The 20,803-nt window shown below is 41.4% G+C and overlaps 1 protein-coding gene across 5 annotated transcripts; it reads right to left on the bottom strand.

The window, feature by feature from the left end:
• Positions 1 to 2,545: 2,545 nt before the first annotated feature.
• Positions 2,546 to 19,146, bottom strand: LOC136527446 (uncharacterized). 5 transcript variants are annotated; one of them, XM_066520182.1, is made up of 21 exons: positions 18,819 to 19,146; positions 18,035 to 18,710; positions 17,391 to 17,626; positions 17,140 to 17,231; positions 16,964 to 17,021; positions 16,692 to 16,840; positions 15,128 to 15,297; positions 14,896 to 15,044; positions 14,502 to 14,789; positions 13,954 to 14,094; positions 13,450 to 13,701; positions 13,149 to 13,289; positions 12,758 to 13,075; positions 12,440 to 12,631; positions 10,686 to 11,685; positions 10,525 to 10,613; positions 8,699 to 8,803; positions 7,505 to 8,614; positions 5,960 to 6,532; positions 5,683 to 5,878; positions 2,546 to 4,018 (listed from the first exon to the last, which is right to left on the bottom strand). In XM_066520182.1, the coding sequence occupies exons 2-21, from the start codon at positions 18,534 to 18,536 to the stop codon at positions 2,994 to 2,996; spliced, it is 6,786 nt and encodes a 2,261-aa protein (XP_066376279.1). In that variant the 5' UTR covers positions 18,537 to 18,710; positions 18,819 to 19,146; the 3' UTR covers positions 2,546 to 2,993. The 5 variants fall into 5 exon arrangements, with proteins under 5 accessions (XP_066376279.1, XP_066376281.1, XP_066376282.1 ...); XM_066520184.1 differs by having other exon boundaries at positions 14,896 to 15,038; XM_066520185.1 differs by having other exon boundaries at positions 2,547 to 4,018; positions 12,440 to 12,613.
• Between the last annotated feature and the right edge of the window lie 1,657 nt (positions 19,147 to 20,803).

Here is a 20,803-nt window from a genome sequence, read left to right as displayed (position 1 = left end):
CCGGAGGACAGGCCCAAGGCGTACAACAATGCGACCGTCCACAACCGCCTCAGTGAGTACACATCGATGGCAAGGGAGGTCCATGGGCCAGAGTACGATCCGAGCACTGAGGACCTTGATGGAGAAGTCGTCATGAGGGTGGGAGGAGGCAAGAAGCATGGGCGGTACTGGATTGACGACGGCGCAATCGACTCGGCCGCTACTCCTAGTCTCTCCCAGATTCGAGCAAGAAGCACGAGCACGAGCCCGGCCATACGACCTCGGCAGGACACTTCACACCACGGGGTGGAGGCACTCGAGGTTATTCCTGGTTTATTCGTCGTTCATTAGTTTTTTTCATACCTTTCCTTTGCATTATTGTAACATTGGGGTGAATATATTGTAGGCCCAGCTAGAACAAGAGAGGAGGATACGGGAGCAGATGCAGGCGAAGATGGAGAGGGTGGAGGCCGAGCGGGAGGCCGAGCAGCGAAGGATGGCGGACATTCTTCAGTACATGCAAAGTCTTGGTGCCGCTACGGGTGTAGTTCCGCCACCTTCGCTATTCGCTCCACCTACACCTCCACCTCCTCATTATTCTACTCCTATGAGTATAAATGTTTTAGTTTGTATGTTCATGCTTACGGTCAAACCTAGTGGAGTATGAAAGTTTTATTCATGTATGGTATATATTTATCTTGTCTCACACATGCAATCTCTTCTCCTTTGTGCAGAATCAATCGACGGCATCGAACGATCCTCATGCTTCAGCGAATCCTTCACCAAATTAGTCTTATTGGCCATCTCGGTGATGATGCTTGTGGTTGTTAATGGTACTTCTATTTGCAATTGTGGTTGTAGATGATGGGGCACTTGGATTAGTTGTGAACTTATTTGTGATATATTGTGAGACATGTGACGTTTGTGATATATATGTGACGTTTGTGATATATATGTGGTGTTGGTGATATATATGTGATGTTGATGATGTTTGTTATATATATCTTCTGTTTGTTTGGATGGGATGTAAAAAATAAATAAAAAAGTTATTTTCAGTCACTTTGCAGAGTGCAATGGCCATGACACTCGGCAAAGTCACTACCTGGGAACATGCTTTGCCGAGTGCAAAGGCCATTGCACTCGGTAAACATCACAGATTTACCGAGTGCCACGGACAAGGCACTCGGCAAAGGTTGCCTGTTTACCGAGTGTCTTGCCGGTGGCACTCGCCACAGTGGCCACCTTTGCCGAGTGTGAATCAACGACGCTCGGCAAAGCGTCGACCTTTGCCGAGTGCTTGACCTTGACACTCAGCAAAGCCGCCGTCACGGTGACGCTCGTCGTCGCGGCGACTTTTCTTTGCCGAGTGTTAGATTAGCACTCGGCAAAGGCTTTGCCAAGTGCCCGATAAAATGCACTCGGCAAAGAGGTCTTTGCCGATAAACTGTTTACCGAGCGCCCTTTGCCGAGTGTATATCGACCTTTACCGAATGCTGAATCCGGTAGTGAAACTAAATATCATCGTTTGACACATCTTAGAATTGGACATATCGTCGTTTGAGGCGTCTTAGAATTAGACTATACTATTTCTTGATGCAAATTGTTCTAATCCGCATGAGCATTAATGCAGTGGGTCCAAATCATATATGAGACATGAAGGACGTGATGATATTGTGAGAAGTAAAAAAAATAGACCGAAGAATTCATTCTACTTTTAATATTATATATTAGTATATTTACAAGTTGCAACGAAACCCATTACATCTTAAAATCTTTCGTACCATCACTAGGAGCGAGTTGATCTAAACCATGCGGACACAAACCGTGATTCCAGATCACAAACAGAGGACACGAAACCGTGAGTCCGCATTGCATACAGGACACATAGGACATAAAGACATTTTGAAAAATAAAAAAGGACATACGGGAGAATCACTTCGATTGTTAATATTGGCTCCGTTCGGCTTACCTCATATTCGGTTTGTTAGGCTTGTTTTTTCAGTCGGAATAGTATTTTTCTCTCACAACAATTCAGCCAGAATAATATTTTTCAGCTAGTTTCAGCAAGATTCAGATCAGCGAACAGGGCCTAGCGGTATAGACTAACAAACATGCACGCGAATTACAACAGGACCAAATTCGTCTTGGAATTAGGAGCGCGTTTTGTTGGCGTTCGCACCACGCCGCAGTTTTGGCACGCGTTTGGTTCGTCTCCGCTATTGCGGCGTGCTGCGGTGCAACCAACTGTCTGTAGTTCATTTTTTTGTGCCTAAACCTGCCAAAAGTCCAGCGACCGAATTGAACGCCTGGCAACGCCGCTGTTGTGGTGCCGTGAGGTGCCGACACCAGCCAAACACATCCTAGATTTCATACCATCGTTGGACGCGAATCATTTTAACTCTTCTGAGCACTAGTCATAAATCCGAATGACATACGGGACATGAAGGTACAAATATAGAACATGTATTGATATAGATACACAGATAGCACTAGAGTATAGATATAAACATAGAAGAATTGTGAGTACTTCATTAAAAAAAAAAGAAATGCAATATAAAGTTGAAGTGACCGCCTTGGCCTAAATTTCTCTGTTGCATATGCTACTAGAACGATTTTTTTTACGATTCTTGACTCTTCATTATGCACAAACAAACATTCCAGCATGCAAACCAACACCTCAGCGAGTTATGGATATGCATCCCTAATCAATGACAAACATGTACAGCAATCTCATAGCGCTTGAAACCCAAGTCTATCTCAGAGGTTAATCTCCACATATGTTTCCCGTAGGTTAGCGATTTACAACAACCGTTGGCTGACATTTGTCATGATACCAATTTACAGTGAATCTAAATAAAACTGGCATTGCTGTTACCAGCCATTCACAGCACAAACAACATTCCTACCTTGCCAGAACGACGGCTCAAGGGACCCGTAAAATAATGCCTTCGGTCACCCTACTCAGAGGTTTCAAGCAGTCATCTCTAATTGTCAGCCTTGTACACCTGCTAGTCTCATTCATCATCAGACAAGCAGACCACATCTATCTCGGGACAATTTGTAGCAGGAGCCATCGCCCCAGGCGAATCACTGCTCAATCTAAGACTGGCTGTACTTGTAGCAGGAACCATCGCCCTAGGTGAATCACTGCTTAACCTAAGACTGGCTGTATTTGTAGCAGGAGCCGTCCCCCTAGGCACATCACTGCTCAACCCAAGACTGGCCGTATTTGTAGCAGGAGCTGCCTTAGGCGCATCACTGCTCAACCCAAGACTGGCTGTATTCTTAACAGGAGCTGTAGACGCATCATCACTCAACCCAAGATTAGCTGTAAGCCATGCATCCAGAGATAGTGACCCAGAATCTGGCAGCTGCATGCCTGTAGGGATGGAAGGCATTGTTGTACTCGAGCCTGACGGTGCCGCCGCTTGTAAAGTTGGGTTAGGAGTTGGTGGCACACGTTGTGCCAGGTGACTAGGATGCAAGCTTGAGGGCAATGAGGTTGAAGGGAGGACAGAGTGTAAACTTGACATGGCTGAGGCTGCCAGCTGTCCTGCATGTATATCTGATGGGCATGAGCTTGCTGCCAGCACTGGTTGTGTCCTTGAGGACATTGCCTCCACCCAAGTTGCTGGCAGTTGCTGCTGATTTCCAGGTGGCATGGAATGTGCCCGTGGCGACCTGAACTGGAGATGAGGAGCAGGTGAGCGAGGAGCCAATTCACTCTGAACTCCATAGCTCCCACGCGGAGGCGGCATGTGACTAAGAGTCGCTGACGTTGCTCTGAAAAGATTGCCTTGTTCCAAGTTGGGAGGTTGGACCACTTGCAAAGACAGCAATGACGGACGGGACAACTGCGACAATGACGATGATGGTTGGTCCACCTGCGGTGCTTGGACCCTAGGCCTCGGCACTGGTGGTCGACAAGCTGATGACAGGGCAATTGATGATGCTGAGGGGTCCAACACTGGAGGCCTCATCACTTGTGGCGTAGCCTGAGGTGTGTGACGAACTGGAGGGGTATGGGCTTTTGCTGCACCTGAATGAAAGAAATAAATATTTGTTAATGAGTAATGACAAAGTTCTAAGAAATACAACAACACCACCACATAGCCTTTCAGTCCCAAGCAAGTTGGGTAGGCTAGAGTTGAAACACACCAAGAGCCCTAAGTCACGGTTCAGACACTTCAATAGCTGCTTTCCAAGTACTCCTATTCAAACATAGATCTCTAGGTATATCCCAAGCTTTCAAATCTCTTTTTATTGCCTCCCCCCATAACAATTTCGGTCTTCCTCTACCTCTCATCATATTATTAGCTTAGCTTAGGACTCCACAATGCACTGGTGCCTCTGAAGGTCTCCTTTGGACAAGACCAAACCACCTCAACCGATGTTGGACAAGCTTTTCTTCAATTGGTGCTACCTCTAGACGATCACGTATATCATCGTTCCGAACTCGGTCCATTCTTGTGTGACCGCAAATCCATCGCAACATACGCATTTCTGCAACACTCAGTTGTTGAACATGTCGAATCTTTGTAGGCCAACATTCTACTCCATACAACATAGTCGGTCTAATCGCCGTTTTATAGAACTTGCCTTTTAGCTTTTGTGGTACCCTCTTGTCACAGAGAATGTCAGAAGCTTGTCGCTACTTGATCCACCCTGCTTTGATTCTATGGCTAACGTCCGCATCAATATCTACATCCCTCATCCTGTACAACTCCGCCAAAGTCGCATCTCATGTATTCGGTTTTAGTTCTGCTCAATCTAAAACCTTTAGACTCGTCTGCCGCCATAACTCTAGCTTCCTATTTACTCCCGCCTGACTTTCGTCCACTAACACCAAGGGATATCCCCTTGTATGTTCCTGGTAACCTCATCCATTACAAGGTAAAGAGATACGGGCTTAAGGCTGACCCTTGATGAAGTCCAATTTTAATCGGAAAGTAATCTATGTTACCATCGTTTGTTCGAACACTAGTCACAACATTGTTGTACATGTCCTTGATGAGGGTCACATACTTTGATGGGACTTTATGTTTGTCCAAAGACCACCACATAACATTTATTGGTATCTTGTCATAAGCCTTCTCCAAGTCAATGAAAACCAAGTGGAGATCCTTCTTCTGCTCTCTAAACCGCTCCATAACCTGTCTTATTAAGAAGATTGCTTCTGTGGCTGACCTTCCGGGTGTGAAACCAAATTGGTTTGTTGATATCTGCGTCGTTCCTCGCAGGCGCTGCTCGATGACTCTCTCCCATAACTTCATAGTGTGGCTCATCAACTTAATTCCCCGATAATTAGTACAACTTTGGATATCTCCCTTGTTCTTGTAGATTGGTACCAATATGCTTCTTCTCCACTCCTCAGGCATCTTGTTCGATCGAAAGATATTGTTGAACATCTTGGTTAGCAAAGTTCTAAGAAATAGTTTATATTAATAAATCTTTGATCCCATCTTGTTCCTTCTTTCAGTCCATCCACACTCAGGATGTTTAGCAACTAGTCAAGCATTGCATAGAACTTGGCATTTGTGCATTTTTATTGCGTTTAGAAGATCTACTGCACTTTCAGATGTAAATCTCACAGAAAGGGGAAGTTGCAATTAAATAGAACTTATCACAATGTTTCATACCAAACACTAATCATGTTGAAAACATTAATTTGGAAGGGACAATGAATGTACATGCTCTCCCTACCTTGTGCTGCAGACGGTGATATGAATTTGGCCCGAAAATTTTCAGCCAGCAATTGGTTGCGTTGAACTTTCTCATAAAAATCATCAAGTGCCTTCTTTTGCTGAAGATGAGTGGAGTCATGCTCTTTAATTAACAAATCATATTTTCTCTTTACCTTCTCTAGTTCTTGGCTACACTCCGTCTGAAGTTGGGTTTTCTGTCCAAATTGGAGTTGGTTAGACATGGTGATTCTGGAACAGCATAAAGAAAGACAAAGAAGGGACCAAAAATAAGAAACCTTCATTTCATGGACTTTATTGAATGCGTCCATGTGTAATCTTAATTTGTGCAACTCATTTTTCAGTGGTTCAGCATCAATAGGTGGGTGATTGAACATCATTGATGTCACTGGAAAGAGTTCTGCAGACTGCGCAGAACCAGGTGCCACATCTGTCTGATAATTTGGTTGACTCTGATCAAGCTGTGCTCTTTCAAGCAGATTATTGGAAAGAGGGATTGATTGTTGCCTCTCAGATTGCAAGGGTTGAGCTGATGCTGCACTAGACAAATCTGCTTGTTCCGGTTCTCCCTGCAAAGGTTGCGATGACACTAAACTCTGTTGTGCACATTGGTCCACAAGATTGCTCTGCATCTCGATTTCTCGAGAAACCGGCAATGTTGCCTGCCTGGATGGAGCAGTCAAAGCTGGTGTGTCAAAGTGAGGTGAATCGGCCAAAGCAGTGTTCCTATTTCCAGTTTCAACTTCCATTGCAGCATCACCTAAATGTTCGCTTGTATCACCCTGTACTGGTGAGCCAACTGTGTTCTCCTCAACATGGTCAGTACTTCTAAGGTCATCACTTGAAGGTTCCTGATATAATGGTACCAGTACATATTGAGTTATTCTGCATAATAAGCTTATGCCATATCAACAAATAAGGATCCTAGACAATGATGCTATGTGTAACGACAAGACAAGCAGGAGCAAGCAGTGATATACCATTGGTTCAAAAATGAACACAATGTGCTAAGCACTGACCCTCGTGCAAAGAAAAGCAGGATATCCACCAGTAAATTATAAATTGTAAAGAAACACTCGGATTGTACCATATGAAAACCAACATAATACATACAAAGAAAAAGAAGGGATATCACTAGCCAGGTACATTCAAGGGCATGGGTTAGAAAAAATCAGATTGTTCTATATAAAAGGGTGCACCCAGTGCAGAGAGCTCCCGCTCTGTGCGGGGTCTGGGGAAGGGTGTTAGTGGCAAGCCTTACCCTCGCCTGTGCAATGCGAGGAGACTGCGACTCGAACCCGGGACCTTCCGGTCACAGGCAGTAAGATTGTTCTATATGCAAGGCAAAATAATACATACAGTTCTAACTCTGCATTCCAGGGAAGCAGACTAACAGAACTACCAGAGTGGTAAACATATTTAAGATTGGTCTTACTAAATGGAAACAGTAAGAAAAGATGCCACACCCTAGTTTAGGCTACTAAAAAGTGTACAAATATTTCTTACAGTTTGTGCTATATCACAAAGGAGAAAGGACATTAACTTAACTGAGTAACTGCCAAAGGAAAAACAAATAGCAGAGGTCATAAATACTGACATGAGGAGATCTCACATTTCTTTCTGAAATTCTGATGGTCTACAAGCAACATTGTTCAGGAAATATGCTATGATTTACAGGTTGAACATGGCAATTTTCTATGCTCAAACTGATCATTTTTCGCTAGGAAGCAACTAAAAAGTAAGTACTGTCAACATATTGCATTGCATATAAATAGAAATAGACCATACATAGTTAACTGAATTGTCAGTTAAGGAATACTAACCAATGAAGGAACAGCCAGACATGCATCTCCTTGTGAGTTGATGCCATCAGAATAATTGCAAATCCCGTTCACTGATGGACCGGCAACTTCTGGTGCTGGACCTTGAACAAGAACTTCAGCAGGTCTATTTAGCTCTTCTTCTTCGATAACTTCAGATGCATTTGCGCTTCGACCAAATGTAATTTCCATTGCTGAATTATCATCCAAAGACTCTGGTGCCAGAGCAGCTGCATGAACATGGCAGCTACCAACTACTTCCCTGAAGTGCCAAAATTCTTCCATAGCAAATTCAAAATCTGGTAAAGGTATGTGTTGATCAAAATTTAGATCTAATTGGCCACATTTTGCTGCCTGAAGGGTTTCTTCCTTCAATTGAGACTCCTTGATCCTGGAAGCTGATTGCTGCATATCAAGCCTGTTACGTTGGCATTTCATGTGTTCCAAAAAAGCATACAGCAGCATAGTAAACCATTCAATTATTAGCTTTATTTTCCCATCCCCGTCCTCTTGAGCAGTGTGATTTTGACTACTACGAAGATGCTCCACAACTAAACTGCAAGCTCCTTTGAGTTTTGCCACTTCCTTTTGCCTATGCATGTCTAAAAATGAAACCTCATTTGAATGCTTATCCTGGATACTCCTTCCTCTTAAAGAGAAAACTTTGTCAACTAATTTAATTCTTTTGTCCATTATTTTGCTGACAAGTTCATCCCTTGATAAACGTTCCCCTTCATGAGTTACTGGGTCAGATAGCAGTTCTTTCTCTCCCGAAACCATCTCCTCGGTCCAAAAGTCACCTGTAGCCTCGTGATGTGAACCATTCTCAAAGTTATCATCAGTTAAAGTTACCTGGCTAGGGATTAACTCATCATTTCTCAGTCTAACTGAAGTGTCCTGTTCACAAGTTGATATGTTGCTCACTGAAGCCATAGAATTTTGCTTGCTCACTTCCCCTGCTCTACGTGCAAACTTCCTCTTAAGGATCTTTAGCTTCGCATAGACAAACTCAGCAAGTTCTTCTTTGCACTCATAGTTTAAGTTTTTTACAGCAAGCGTGAGTGATTCTGTGTGATTGATTTTATGCTTTGAGAGAGAAGCAGCACGCCAGCACTGAAGCAAGAACAATACAAAAACAAAAGCATTTAGCAGCAAACTAAATTAAGTAAAAACAAAAAAAAGATCTTTTTATCTAACCAGAGCTAAATTGAATGCATGCAGTATGCCCTTAGGCTCCTGGCTGATTTGGTGATTCTTCAAAATATACTCGAGAAATTCCTCACATAAGGATTTCACGTTCTCCTGCAAAATTTGTTATGATCCATCCATGAAAGCAATCAACTTAGATCAAAAATTGAGTACATGAAATAAAGTAAACTTTCAGTTTTCGTAATTTGACAGACATTTTTAGGGTAAAATGATCTATGACCTGAATGCATCCTTGCTACAAATACCGCATTTGTCATTTTGTATGTAATGCAAGAGGGGCCCACAACTCTTTAACAATAACTTCAGTTTAAACTCTTTTTTTGCTGATCCAAGTTGCAAAACAACTCCATGATCACTAATTGCTGCATCATCTTAAAAGCAATTTTAATATAAGTCCACTGATGCAACTTTTGTACACTAAACGTGCATATAATTGATTAATTTTGATCAAATTTTACAAAGTCTTTTAACATTTTCAAAACAAAGTGGCCATGTAATTAGAAACTGAGGATCACAATTCACAAAGATCAGGCTTCTTGATTCGAAAAAAAGGTCAGGCATGCATGGTAGCAGCCAGGTGTCCAGCCTCACTCCGATCCTCTCCCTCTATATCTCTTCTATGCGGCAGCTAGGTGCATAGTGGTAGGATATAGAGCTTTATGAAAGAAAAGGAAACACTGCCTAGCGAACGGGCCTCTAGCTGAGTTGGTTAGGTGGCTCTAATAGCACTCCTCAGGCTGGGGTTAAAAAAATCCCCTCGTCTGTCCCACGCCAGAGCACATGTCTAAGGTCTGGCCCAGGCCATGGTGGTTGTTCTCACATGGGCTACGGTACCGCTATGTATGGGTGGGACAGGGTTCGGGGGTTTTCTCGACCTGCGTGAGGTCTTCTTAGCAAAATGCCTGGGGGCTGTCTTACCCCCTGCAGGTCGAGTTTTTTTAAGGAACCTGCCGAGTCGAGTTTTTTTAAGGAACCTGCCGATGATCTCTTCTTTTCTGATTTTTCTTTAACAAATATTTTGTTCAGTTTAGATCTGCATAGGATCCGTGTACCTGCTTCTAACCTAAAATGATTTTCCTGGGGACTATATGATTCATGCTGCATGCATTGCTGCAATGTATGGTGATTGAGAAGCTAGGTCCTCATCAATCTGTGATTGCCACTATTGCCTCGATGATTCTTATGCATCGGCAGTCATAAGCAAGATGACAATGGTGAATGTTTCTGTGATTTTTCTCTCTTGTGACTTATGCTGAGGATTACTACTTGACTAATGGATGAGCAATAAAAGTATAGATGTTCCAGATCTATGCTGACAAGTTAGACATGAAGCATACAACAAAACAAGAACTATCACGGATGATACCAACATCAGTTTCATGCCAGCACACACATGGAGATGGCAAGCACTGCCCATGACCCCTGACGCTGAAAGAAGAATATGCTTAAAATAAAGTAGCTGGTAGGAACTAGCAAACATTATGGATTGAAGATGACATTTGAGAATATAATCAATGTGCTTAAGATAAACTAGCTAGTGGCAACTATATTATATAATAAATTATGGGTCAACTTTTCTCATTTTAAAGAGCAATATTTATCAAGAGTCAACTTGATAAATGACTAGGGAAAATACACATTTCACACATGGTTCAGAGCTGAGAAATATTAACCATCAAAAGTCTAAGAGAGCCAAATTCTAACTTATATTTTGTGTGAATTTAATAAATGATTTTACACAGGATTTAAAAAATTAAAAAGAGAAAGCATGAAGTCATGGAGAGGGCAATAGAGTTAAATATGTGTAGCAGTACCGGCAGTTGCAGCAACTTATATAACTTTGAAAGTTCTGGCTTGAGTTGAACGTGTAGACCTTTTTGTGTGCCATGAAGATTGTTTCGCTCTACATAATGAACTGTGTTAGCAAAATGCAGTATCCACACCTAACACATCAATTCAGTTACAGATGTCATACCTAATTCCTGCCATGTATCTTCAACTGATATTTGATGAGAACTAGATGGGGTATTGTTTTCAGGCAATATGGTGGTGTCCTTGTTTTTGCCAGGTGGGTCTTTTGGAGATGAATCCATGATTTCACCAATTCTTCTACGCTTTATTCTGGCTTCATCAGTTTCTTCAGTAGGTAATTTCAACTGTTCTTCTATGTTTTTCAATTGTTGTTCCACGTTATGTATCTTTCTACGGCTTCTTTGTGCTGGCTCAGATATATGTTGCCAATGAGGAGACCTCCCATTAAGTAAACTTAACCAGTAGGCACAGAACTTTGGCAGATCACCATCAACTGATGAAATTCCCTCACTCTCACCTGCTACAACAATAGCTCTAGAATAGAAAGATCCACACAGATAAGCTTGTGATATGGCTGCATTGCCTGGTTCAGTGCTGAGTTCAACCTTGCTGAGTAATTTTGATAAAAACTCCAAAGCTACATTATCCATGAAAAGCTCATCACCAGAGACATTTGAGTAGCTAGGGTTCTGCAACTCCTCAAGTCTATTGAAGAGAAATGATGCACCCCAACTGAGCAGACAATGGCTCAGGCTAGGGGTTATATTCAGGATATTGCTATCCAGAATATGATCATGCTTTGCAAGAATAAGAGCTTTTTCCTCCACTGTACAAGACGAATACAAACGAAAAATAGGCACAGGTTCAGACTGTGACTCCATGCTGACCTTCTGAAGGGCTCTCAAGTCATTCATGGGATTCCAGTCACTACCATATATGATGATGGCATCAACAGATGATAGCTTGATGCTTGGACCACATGCACGACTATCAATCAAAAAAATAAATCGCCCCTTAGTTTTGTCATTGAACATATTCATTGCTGTCTGTTTCTTTTGCAGTAGCAATCCACGTTCAACACGTTCATATGACTCGTAACCAAATCTCTGACGAACAAAGTCATCCAAAATGTCACCCATAGGGTTGCCAGATCCACCACCAGACTACCACAAAAAATAAAGTTGAATAAGATTGGACCAAAAGCATTGTTAATACAATAACTGGAGAATACAGCAGCATCATAAGCATAAGTAATCTAGTGTCACAATAACAAATCAGAGCTATTCAAAACAGATGACCAAAATAATAATTGTGGGCATCTACTTCAAAAAAAAAACAGATGCGTGTTAGAAATTTGAATTAAAAATCAACTACATCTTTTCTGTTATTCTTAATTTTGTAACTGAGGCAAGTTAGATAACTAAACAGTATCACTCAGTTATTTGACAATAAACTTAGATGCTAAGTGTGCATAAGCTAGATACCTTCTTGGAAAAATGAAAGAAACTGCACAGGTAGCCATAAGGTAGGAAAATAATTAAAAATCAGGGGTTGCAAAATTTCAGGCTTAGGTAGTACTCCATCCATTCCAAAGTGTAGGTCGTTTTAGTTTTGTCATAAGTTTAACTTATCTAACTTTGACAAAGTTTATATAAAAATATATTAGCATCACAATGCCAAATAAATGCATTATGAAGACATTTCAGGTGAATTTGATGAAACTAATTTGATGTTGTAGATGTTGGTGCATTTTTTTTATATATAAACTTGGTCAGAGTTAAAGAAGTTTGACTTATGGCAAAATTAAAACGGCACAAATTTTGGAACAGAGGGAGTAGCGGACTGACCTTACGGTAATCAAAATGGACAGATTGTAAGTAAAAGAATATTGGAAGCATGATACCATGGACATCTTACCTGCGAAAGAATAAGAACTCTAAGACCTTGAATCTTGATCTGTTGGAGCATTCTGTCAAGAAGCAGCAACTTGCCACATGAACGCACTCCAATATCAAGGATATCAGTTATAGGGCGATCCTTGGTAAGTGTGCTTTGTAGTGATTGATCAACGAGATAAGGGTGGTCACAACACTGTTGCATAAGGATTAACTGAAGATCAATAGAATTGTCTGTAGACATGCATGATAAGTAATTGTACATGCAGGTTCCATCTCATCCAGCTAAATTGCTACTTTAAAACAAGTCATTGCATGCAAAGAAGTTTTAAAAGCAAACCTTCCGAAGGGATATAAGAATGTTGCGAAGAGCACCAACACTATCTGTTTTAGAATGTGATCTAAGGGCTGGGGAGTTTGATAGTAATATGTAACAGTACATCTCTAGTTGCACTGGTGAAAGGCGGGCAGGAACCCAATACTCTAAAAGCTTTGAAGAATCTGCCTTCTGCTCAAAGGCAACATAACGTGCAAGTTTTGCTTTCAGAATGGCTAGGGTGCCAGCTGTATCAAAAGAAACACCATTGGAAACACTCAATGTACCATTTTCTTCAGGGTTGAGGAAAGACAGCAGATTGATGTGCTCAGCAATACTTTCCTGCAAGATAAAATAAGAAAATATGACCCACTTGTGGTACAAAAAGAATTCTATACAAGGTTGGTGGCAGCACCTTTAGTGAGGAACTCAATAGAACCATCCTAAAATTGGTAGGAAGTCGCTTAAGTTGTTCAAGGCATTTTGAAACTCTAGAGTTTTGGCAATCATCGACTATAACTGCTTCCCAGTTAATTCGTTCAATGGCTTCGATGTCCTGTATAATGATGGAAAGAAACAGGAAACAAAAGGGTACATATTACTTGAGAAGTAAACTTCATGGTTTCATAACATTAATGCAAAATGCATCTAAAGAAGGCAATGGTGCTCTTTTAATGGATAAACTAGACAAGCTGAGTCTAACAGAATAATATTACCTCTAAGATGGCATCAGGGTGGGACAAGAGAACTTGCAACATGACAGAACCATCCTCATAAAACTCCAGATCTTGAATAGATTTGCGTACATCTTTCTCCCCATTGTACACAACAACATTGATGGATGCTGCCAAGCAATTGAACTTAGTCTCCCACAAGGGGAGAGAAGTAGTAGTAGAGACAATGAGGAGTGGTCGACGGATGTGAGGCAGTATGGATGCCACAAAAAGAATGGTCTTAATTACTCGCTCCTGTACAATAGATAAGTTAATTAGTTGAACCGTGATATGTGTAAAATACACCAATGTAATAATCGAAGCTTCAGCCAGCAGAGTTGTCATGCCATTAACTATAAACCTCAACTAATAAAAAGACAAGCAAAAAATGAAAGCACAACCAAATCTAGAGAGAGTTCAAGAACTTACGCGGAAGGTGCCAATAAAACACATCAATAAGCCTTTTTCATGCATGGTGGCTAAAATATTTAGATAGTTCTATTCTACCTGATCGTCGATGAAAACAGCACCACGAGAATTGTGCCAGAACTCACGAAGCTGGTTAAGCGATCTCAAATGATCATCATCTAAACCAGGAGGGCAACCATCTGGCAATCTCTGGAGTTGCTGAAATATGCCCCCTTTAACCTGTATAGCACATAGATAGTTTACCATTACTGAAAATTGTGAAATCTTCAAGCAATTTAGGGCCTGTTTGGAATATAAGAATGTAACAGAGATCCAGAGGAAATCCCATGGGGTCATTCTGAACACATGCTTCAAATGGTCTAATGTACAGACAGCAGAAAGAAAAAAGTTACTTGGAACTAATAGAGCTCATTATTTGCGTGAGGTAGCCTAGCAAAGCAATGTGACCAGACAACTGCAGAAAGAACAAACTTGCTTGGAACTAATAAAGCTCATTGATTGTGGTGGACTAGCAAAGGGATGAGCATATAACCCAAATGATGAAGATGTATAGATTATTATCACTTTCTTGTCAAATGAAGTTGCAGCGTGCCAGTTAATACAAATAAATGTTTTCTATGGCATACCTTGTCTACTTTTGAAGGATCAGATGCTTTTCTTGCAGCTTTAAAGCGGTGCTCATAGCTCCTTTTGAGCTCCTCAGCCTCAGGAGTACATAAAAAGGATGAAGACTCAAGTTCCCATGTAGCATGTTCGTACCCCAGATCCTTCCATTTCACTAGCCATTCGACATTACAGTATACAAATTTATCACCTAGTGAATTAAAAAAAACTTCAGCTTCTTTTGGAGGCATAAGTAATCTTCTCTTCAACAGACGGTGTGGTTCAGCCCATTCCTGCTTCCACCTTATTGTCTAAGAAATCAAAATCAGAAAGGAATCCATCAGCATGCATACTTTTGCAGAGCCTAACATCCTCTAAAAAAAGATAAGCAGTGGGATTCATCACACAAGCAAGCACCTTTTCTTTATGAATCCTCTTGCTAAATTTGGAGATAAGATCAGAACTTTGCGAGGTGCTATCAACTATATCACTTTCTGAAACCCACTGATTATGTACATGAGCAAGATTTTTATACTTAACGAAATATTGCTTGTTGTTCTCTGCTCCTAAAATGGAGAAGCGATAGAATTAATAAATGAATGACAACAATCGAAGCCAAACTGTCATACGTTTTATGTGATATAATTACCTTCCTTGACATCCCATAAAGATTCAATTCCCTCGCTGACTGAATATACACCGAACTGAAGCCTCTTTTTTATACACATTATGCAAAGCCATATTCCTAGGGACACGTCCAAGGGAGGATCCATACACGAGAGGTGGTAATGTCGTTTACATCCTTTTCCACCACAAGACCTAATACCAAATAAAAAAATGGGTTTAGTTTTTTTTCTTCTCGAACACGCAGGAGAGCTGCATATCATTTTTTTTCTCTGCATAACATTATATTAAGAAGGGGCTTAGTTTTATTAAGATCTCTGTAAATCAAGTATGAGCCATGGAACACAATTTTCATATTTACATACAGCATGGTATTAGAGATGAACTGTTCCACAAAACATATGTTTGAAAGATGCATCAACCGCAAGGACTATAAGGTGTCACGTTCTAGAAACACAACCGAGTTGGGAGATAAAAGAACACATGTTTATCTTTCACCTGATATCGCATCTTTCAGTCACCTAAAAACTGCTCAATAACCTTGAAACAGTGTTCACCAATTAATCATATCACTCGTTTGAAAAGAAGGCACTTATTCTAAACTTGTCGTAGCAAGAAGTATGCAATTTTATGAAAGCTTTACTGCATTCTTTTGTACTTTGTTTCTGGATTAGGGTTTGCCTACATTTACTTTTTCCTATATTATAAGTTTTTTTTTCACATATATTGTAAGAGGTTCACCAAGCTTTACCATACAGAACTATTATCATAAATCCCACTATTATAATAATCAAACTCAAGCTTTAGCCTACAATATCTCTAAACCTAGCTTCGTAGTCTCCCAGGATCAAGGACAGTAATAACCTACAACTTCACTCCATCCAGTCAAAAATAAGTACCACTGCAAGATGCCATCAAAATATTTTAAGTTTGACAAACGGCGTCTTTATCATTTTGAATCTATCATATGAAATGGAACAAATCTGTTTCAAAAAAATACGTCCATAACACAAATTGCATCATGACTAAAAATATACAACAAAAGATTCGTTCTCGAAGTCATACTTTGAAGACCATATAAACATCCCAAATAACACTTATTCTTATATAGTTTTTAATCTAGTGATCAAACGTTTAATACCTATGATTTTATATGCACAGTATTTTCAACAGTATATTATAAAAGGCATGACATCTGAAATAAACAGATAAATATGCTGGACATGGGCAATATTAACTAGAGCTTGTTTTATCGCTTATAATGCCAACCAATGACGGGAGTAAAATAACCAGATAGTGCTAGTGAAACCCAGATAACTGAAACGATGTGGAGTACCATTTGATTGTGTAAGGAATAAACAAGATTGCAGCTTTGATTCAGTCATCTGGTAGATTTTTTTTTTTTTTTTTTGGGGTGGGGGGGGGGGGGGGGGGGGGGGGGGGGGGGTGGCTATCACAGAAGCTACTTAGTTTTAGCATGATCATCTTCCATTTCTCGATTCTATAGGTCCATATTTCCCTAATTTCAGTATTAAGAAAAGAGCATGAAGCAAAAAGAGATAACTTAATTATACTGCAGAGTAACTTACTTCAGAATATCTGAGATTTCCCTACTTCTGCAACCAACACAAATGTTGTCACTGTAACCTGTTTCATCACATTGGATAGCTTCAATATTCCTTGAAGTGCATGCACCTTGAATCCCAATAGAATCACCATCTTCCACTGACTTGTTGGCCTAGAGGAGGATAAAAGGAACATTAACTGCAGGCACATGGTTACTTATATCCCACTAAATAAAACATGAAATGAAAACACACATGCTGCATGACAAATCATGGAAGCCTCATTTGATTAATACCTCTTCATGGTGAGCAGTAGAGCAAGCGCTATTTTGCAATTCTAGTAGAGAGTTCTGGCTGCAATACAGAAGGTGGTTACAGAATCAGCTGATATACCGACTCCATGCTTAGTAACATCAAACAGAATCTATACAGCTAATGGCATAAATAATATGCAAAGCTTAGTTTAGTATACTTTGAATCACCAGTAGCTTGCTCTCCAGTTTCCAACATGGGGATGCTTTCCACTGCCTTATTTAGTGAGCACGTCTCAGTAAGAATGCAAGACTGTACAAAAAAATTGCAACATTGCTTTAAGTCCCCAATATGCATTAGCAGATAATAACAGAAAAGAACCAAGACTTCTATAAATTATGCTGCTGATGCAAAATACAGAGCTGACTTATTTAAATTTCAGATTTTAAAAAAAGGGATGGCAGCCCCAACCTCTAAAACAACATCAGACTGGTGGGATCCAATCTTCAATCCATCTCCCTCCAATATCACATCAGTTTCATGCAAGTTAGAAGAGTGACCTCCCAAAACCTCGCTAGCAGACACATTTGAAGGTTCCTGGTTGGGTTGTTCCGGTGCATTGCTTTCTTCATGTGCCAAAACAGCACCATCTCCTTCCGGTTGCACCTCAGAAGCTTTTTCCTCATCCTCCCTGAGGGGAGCAAGCACTGCATCACAAAATTTACAGATTGAGAATCAGCATTCAGGGAGACACAGGTGATAGAAATCATCATCCTGAAATTGCTCTGCCAAAATTTGATTGCTAAGAAGCTATGAGACCTCTCAGAACGACAATGGAAGGGTGATTAAGCAAGAGTGATATGCATGGAGTACTATGATATCGGTTGGTTTTAGAAGGCTCAGCACACTAAGGATGCTTCAAGACATTGCACTCAACAACAAAGAAGACTAAAACGATGCAGCTCCTTTTAAGTAATAATGTTGAGCATTTTGAAGCAATCTGACAGGTGAAATGTTTGCAACAAAGAAACTAAGTGAGCTGGTATAGCGAAACCAGAAAAAATCTCATCGGTTAAATGGCCATTAATTGAATCAAATGGCATGACATCCTGTACCTTGCGACTCAGGTTCTTCTTGTCCTAGATTGAAGAGCGCAATGTAGCTCTTTGCGTGCATGAGCCTTTTCTGCTTCTTGGACGGCGTAGAGGCAGCCTGAGCATCATCTTGGGTTTTTCTTTTGGTGGAGGCGGGCATTGAGGTTCCATTAGAATCTTGTTTTGAAGGAGAAGGTGAAACAATTGTGTTCCTGCTAACTCTGGTGGGCTTTTTTGTCGAGTCTTTTGGGTTGTTTGGCGAGTCTTTTGGGTTGTTTGGCGAGGATGTGGATTTGGGGGTGGCAATTACAGTGGCATCCTTGGCGGGCGTTTTAGCAGATCTGTGTGAAGAAGGCGTGGCAGGAAGTTGTCTAGATTTGTGCTTTCCTTTGTTTTCTCGAGTGGACCTCCTGAGGTTTGGTGTCTGAGCACTGGCAGCTGCGGCTGCGGCTGCGATGCTCCTGGTCTCCCTTCCATTGGCAAGCTGGGCATCTCCTCCTCCTCCTGACCGGGTATTAGCCATGGATCAGTAGCAGCAGCACGTCAACACCTGGGGCAGTTGAGCCGTGTTTGTTCAGGGAAGGAATCCTCCGAGGTGCGAATCACCGATCACGCCCCCGCCCGCGGCACCGGCAGCGACCTCGTCGCCCCTAAATCGCCGGCGAGCCCGAACCCCTACAACCCCAGGGCCCTAACTCTGCGAGCGCGCGACCAGTCGTCAGATAGGAGTTTGCGTGAGTACCAGCGCAGTCTTAACAAGAGCAGGCGAGCGGAGCAAAACGAAACAGAAGCCTGGATTACTTACCAACCACGCTCCAGCGGCAATGGGGAAAAAGAAGAGATTTGTTGGTCCTGAAATCCGCTCAGCCAGCTACCCTAGCTAGCGCTTGGCAGGGGCGGGGGGATTGCACGGCGCTGGAGGAGGAAGGTCGGCAGGAGGCGGCCCTGCTGAAACCCTATTAACCCTATTCTATTCTATTCTATTTCACCCTCCCTGGCCGCGCTCGTCTCGTCTCGCGGCGAGCGGTTTTGCGGGAGAGGAGGGAGGAGGCGGAGGAGGCGACCCCACCGACCCAAGGAAGACGAAGAAAGGCGTGACGGTGGTTCTTATCTTGTGTCCTCCCTCTCTCTCTCACACACAGCCTCAGCGAGTTTCGTATAGGTCGTCACAGATATGTTTTTAATGATACAGTGGTGTATTTTAAAAAAAAAGAAAAAATAATTTTCGTTTAGCACAATTATTAGCTTTAGGGCCTGTTTGCTCGGCTCCGGCTCCTGCACTGTAGCGTCATGTCGGTCACCCACGAGCCGATAGGTGCCAACGGGAGTCGGAGCCGCGGGAGCCAGAAAAACGAGCTTCTCCGGCTCTGGTGGTGTCAGTGAGAGAGGAAAGGAGGGGAGAGAAAAACGGCACCGGTGAATAGTGCAGCGTCCTATCGGCCGCCCACGAGCCGATAGGTGAACAGTGCAGGAGCCGGAGCCACCGGAGCCCAACCAAATAGGGCCTTAAAAAAGACTGACTCTACACTGACAATAAAGATCCTATGTAGACACCTATAAAAAGTTAGGTGATTGACCTCACAAGCGAGAACAACCAAAGTCATGAGGTACGAAAAGATCAATATACTCTCTCCGGCCATAAAAGAATACAACTACAAGTTACGTATCGGTAAAAGTAGTTCATATTTGACCAAATTTCTAGTGAATACTATTCACATTTATAGCTCTAAAATAATTTATTATAAAAATATATTTCGTAATTGATCTAATGATATTTATTTGATATCATAAATATTGATATTTTTTATCTACTAGCAAAAATACTCATACATTGCAACAGCGCACAAGTTTATTGAATGATCACTTACACGACTTTTGAATAAAATGATATGTGTTTCGATTCGTCTTCAAAATAACTGTGTTTTGCTCTAACTCGTACAAACATAAAAAGATCGAAGGTTTATCCAACCGTATTTTAATTCATCTTACAATTGAACTCGGCAGGCTATGCTCGTATAACTTCAGACCAAATAGTTTTTTTAATCAAAAGCTGAGACATCAGAGTAACACTCATTTTAAGGAAAAAGAATAGAAAACAATGTTAGCCCTAGACTGCTCGGACGTATAAATAAAACTTGTATACACAAAACATAAATTTAATCATTGGAGGGCTTTGATCTTAAGGTGAGCTCCACTAATTCTAAAGGCCACGCTTATTATGTATCAGGTTGGATCGACTGAGCATGTTCAACCCACAGACATCCTCGTGTCTGAATTTTTTTTTTGAATCTAAGCATACACAGTTAATAACACGGGGTGTACAATAGATAGTATTTCGCTATCCGCAAGTTGTTTAATGTTTTGTATTTAGCCAAGAGCAACCATAAATACCATTTTATATAGTATTTTGTTTCTATTTCGTAGAAAACAGATCAAGCATAAATAAGATGGACATTGTTACAATATTTTTTTCAACCCATAAATATAAGACATACACTATATATAACCACAATTTTTTTTAAACATTTGGTAAAATAGATTTTTCTGCTAGTTAAAAAGAATGAAAAGTCCAAAATATATTTTTTCTTTTTCCTCTTTCTTCTTGTTCTTTCTCTCTCTACCTTATCACCAACACACAGAACCGCACACGCCTATCGGCCTCCCACCTCCTGGTCTCGCATATGGTGTGAAGCGCCGTCATCGCGGCCGCAGGCCATTGCCGCACCTCCACCCCGCCCTTGCTTGCCCTCTCCGGCACCTCCGTGCATGCCCTGGCAGCGGCGGCCGTGG

Source organism: Miscanthus floridulus, chromosome 19, assembly GCF_019320115.1.
Source record: "Miscanthus floridulus cultivar M001 chromosome 19, ASM1932011v1, whole genome shotgun sequence".
Classification (NCBI taxonomy): Eukaryota; Viridiplantae; Streptophyta; class Magnoliopsida; order Poales; family Poaceae; genus Miscanthus; species Miscanthus floridulus.
The sequence above is the reverse complement of the archived record's forward strand: the minus strand, read 5'-3'. Positions and strand labels throughout refer to the sequence as shown.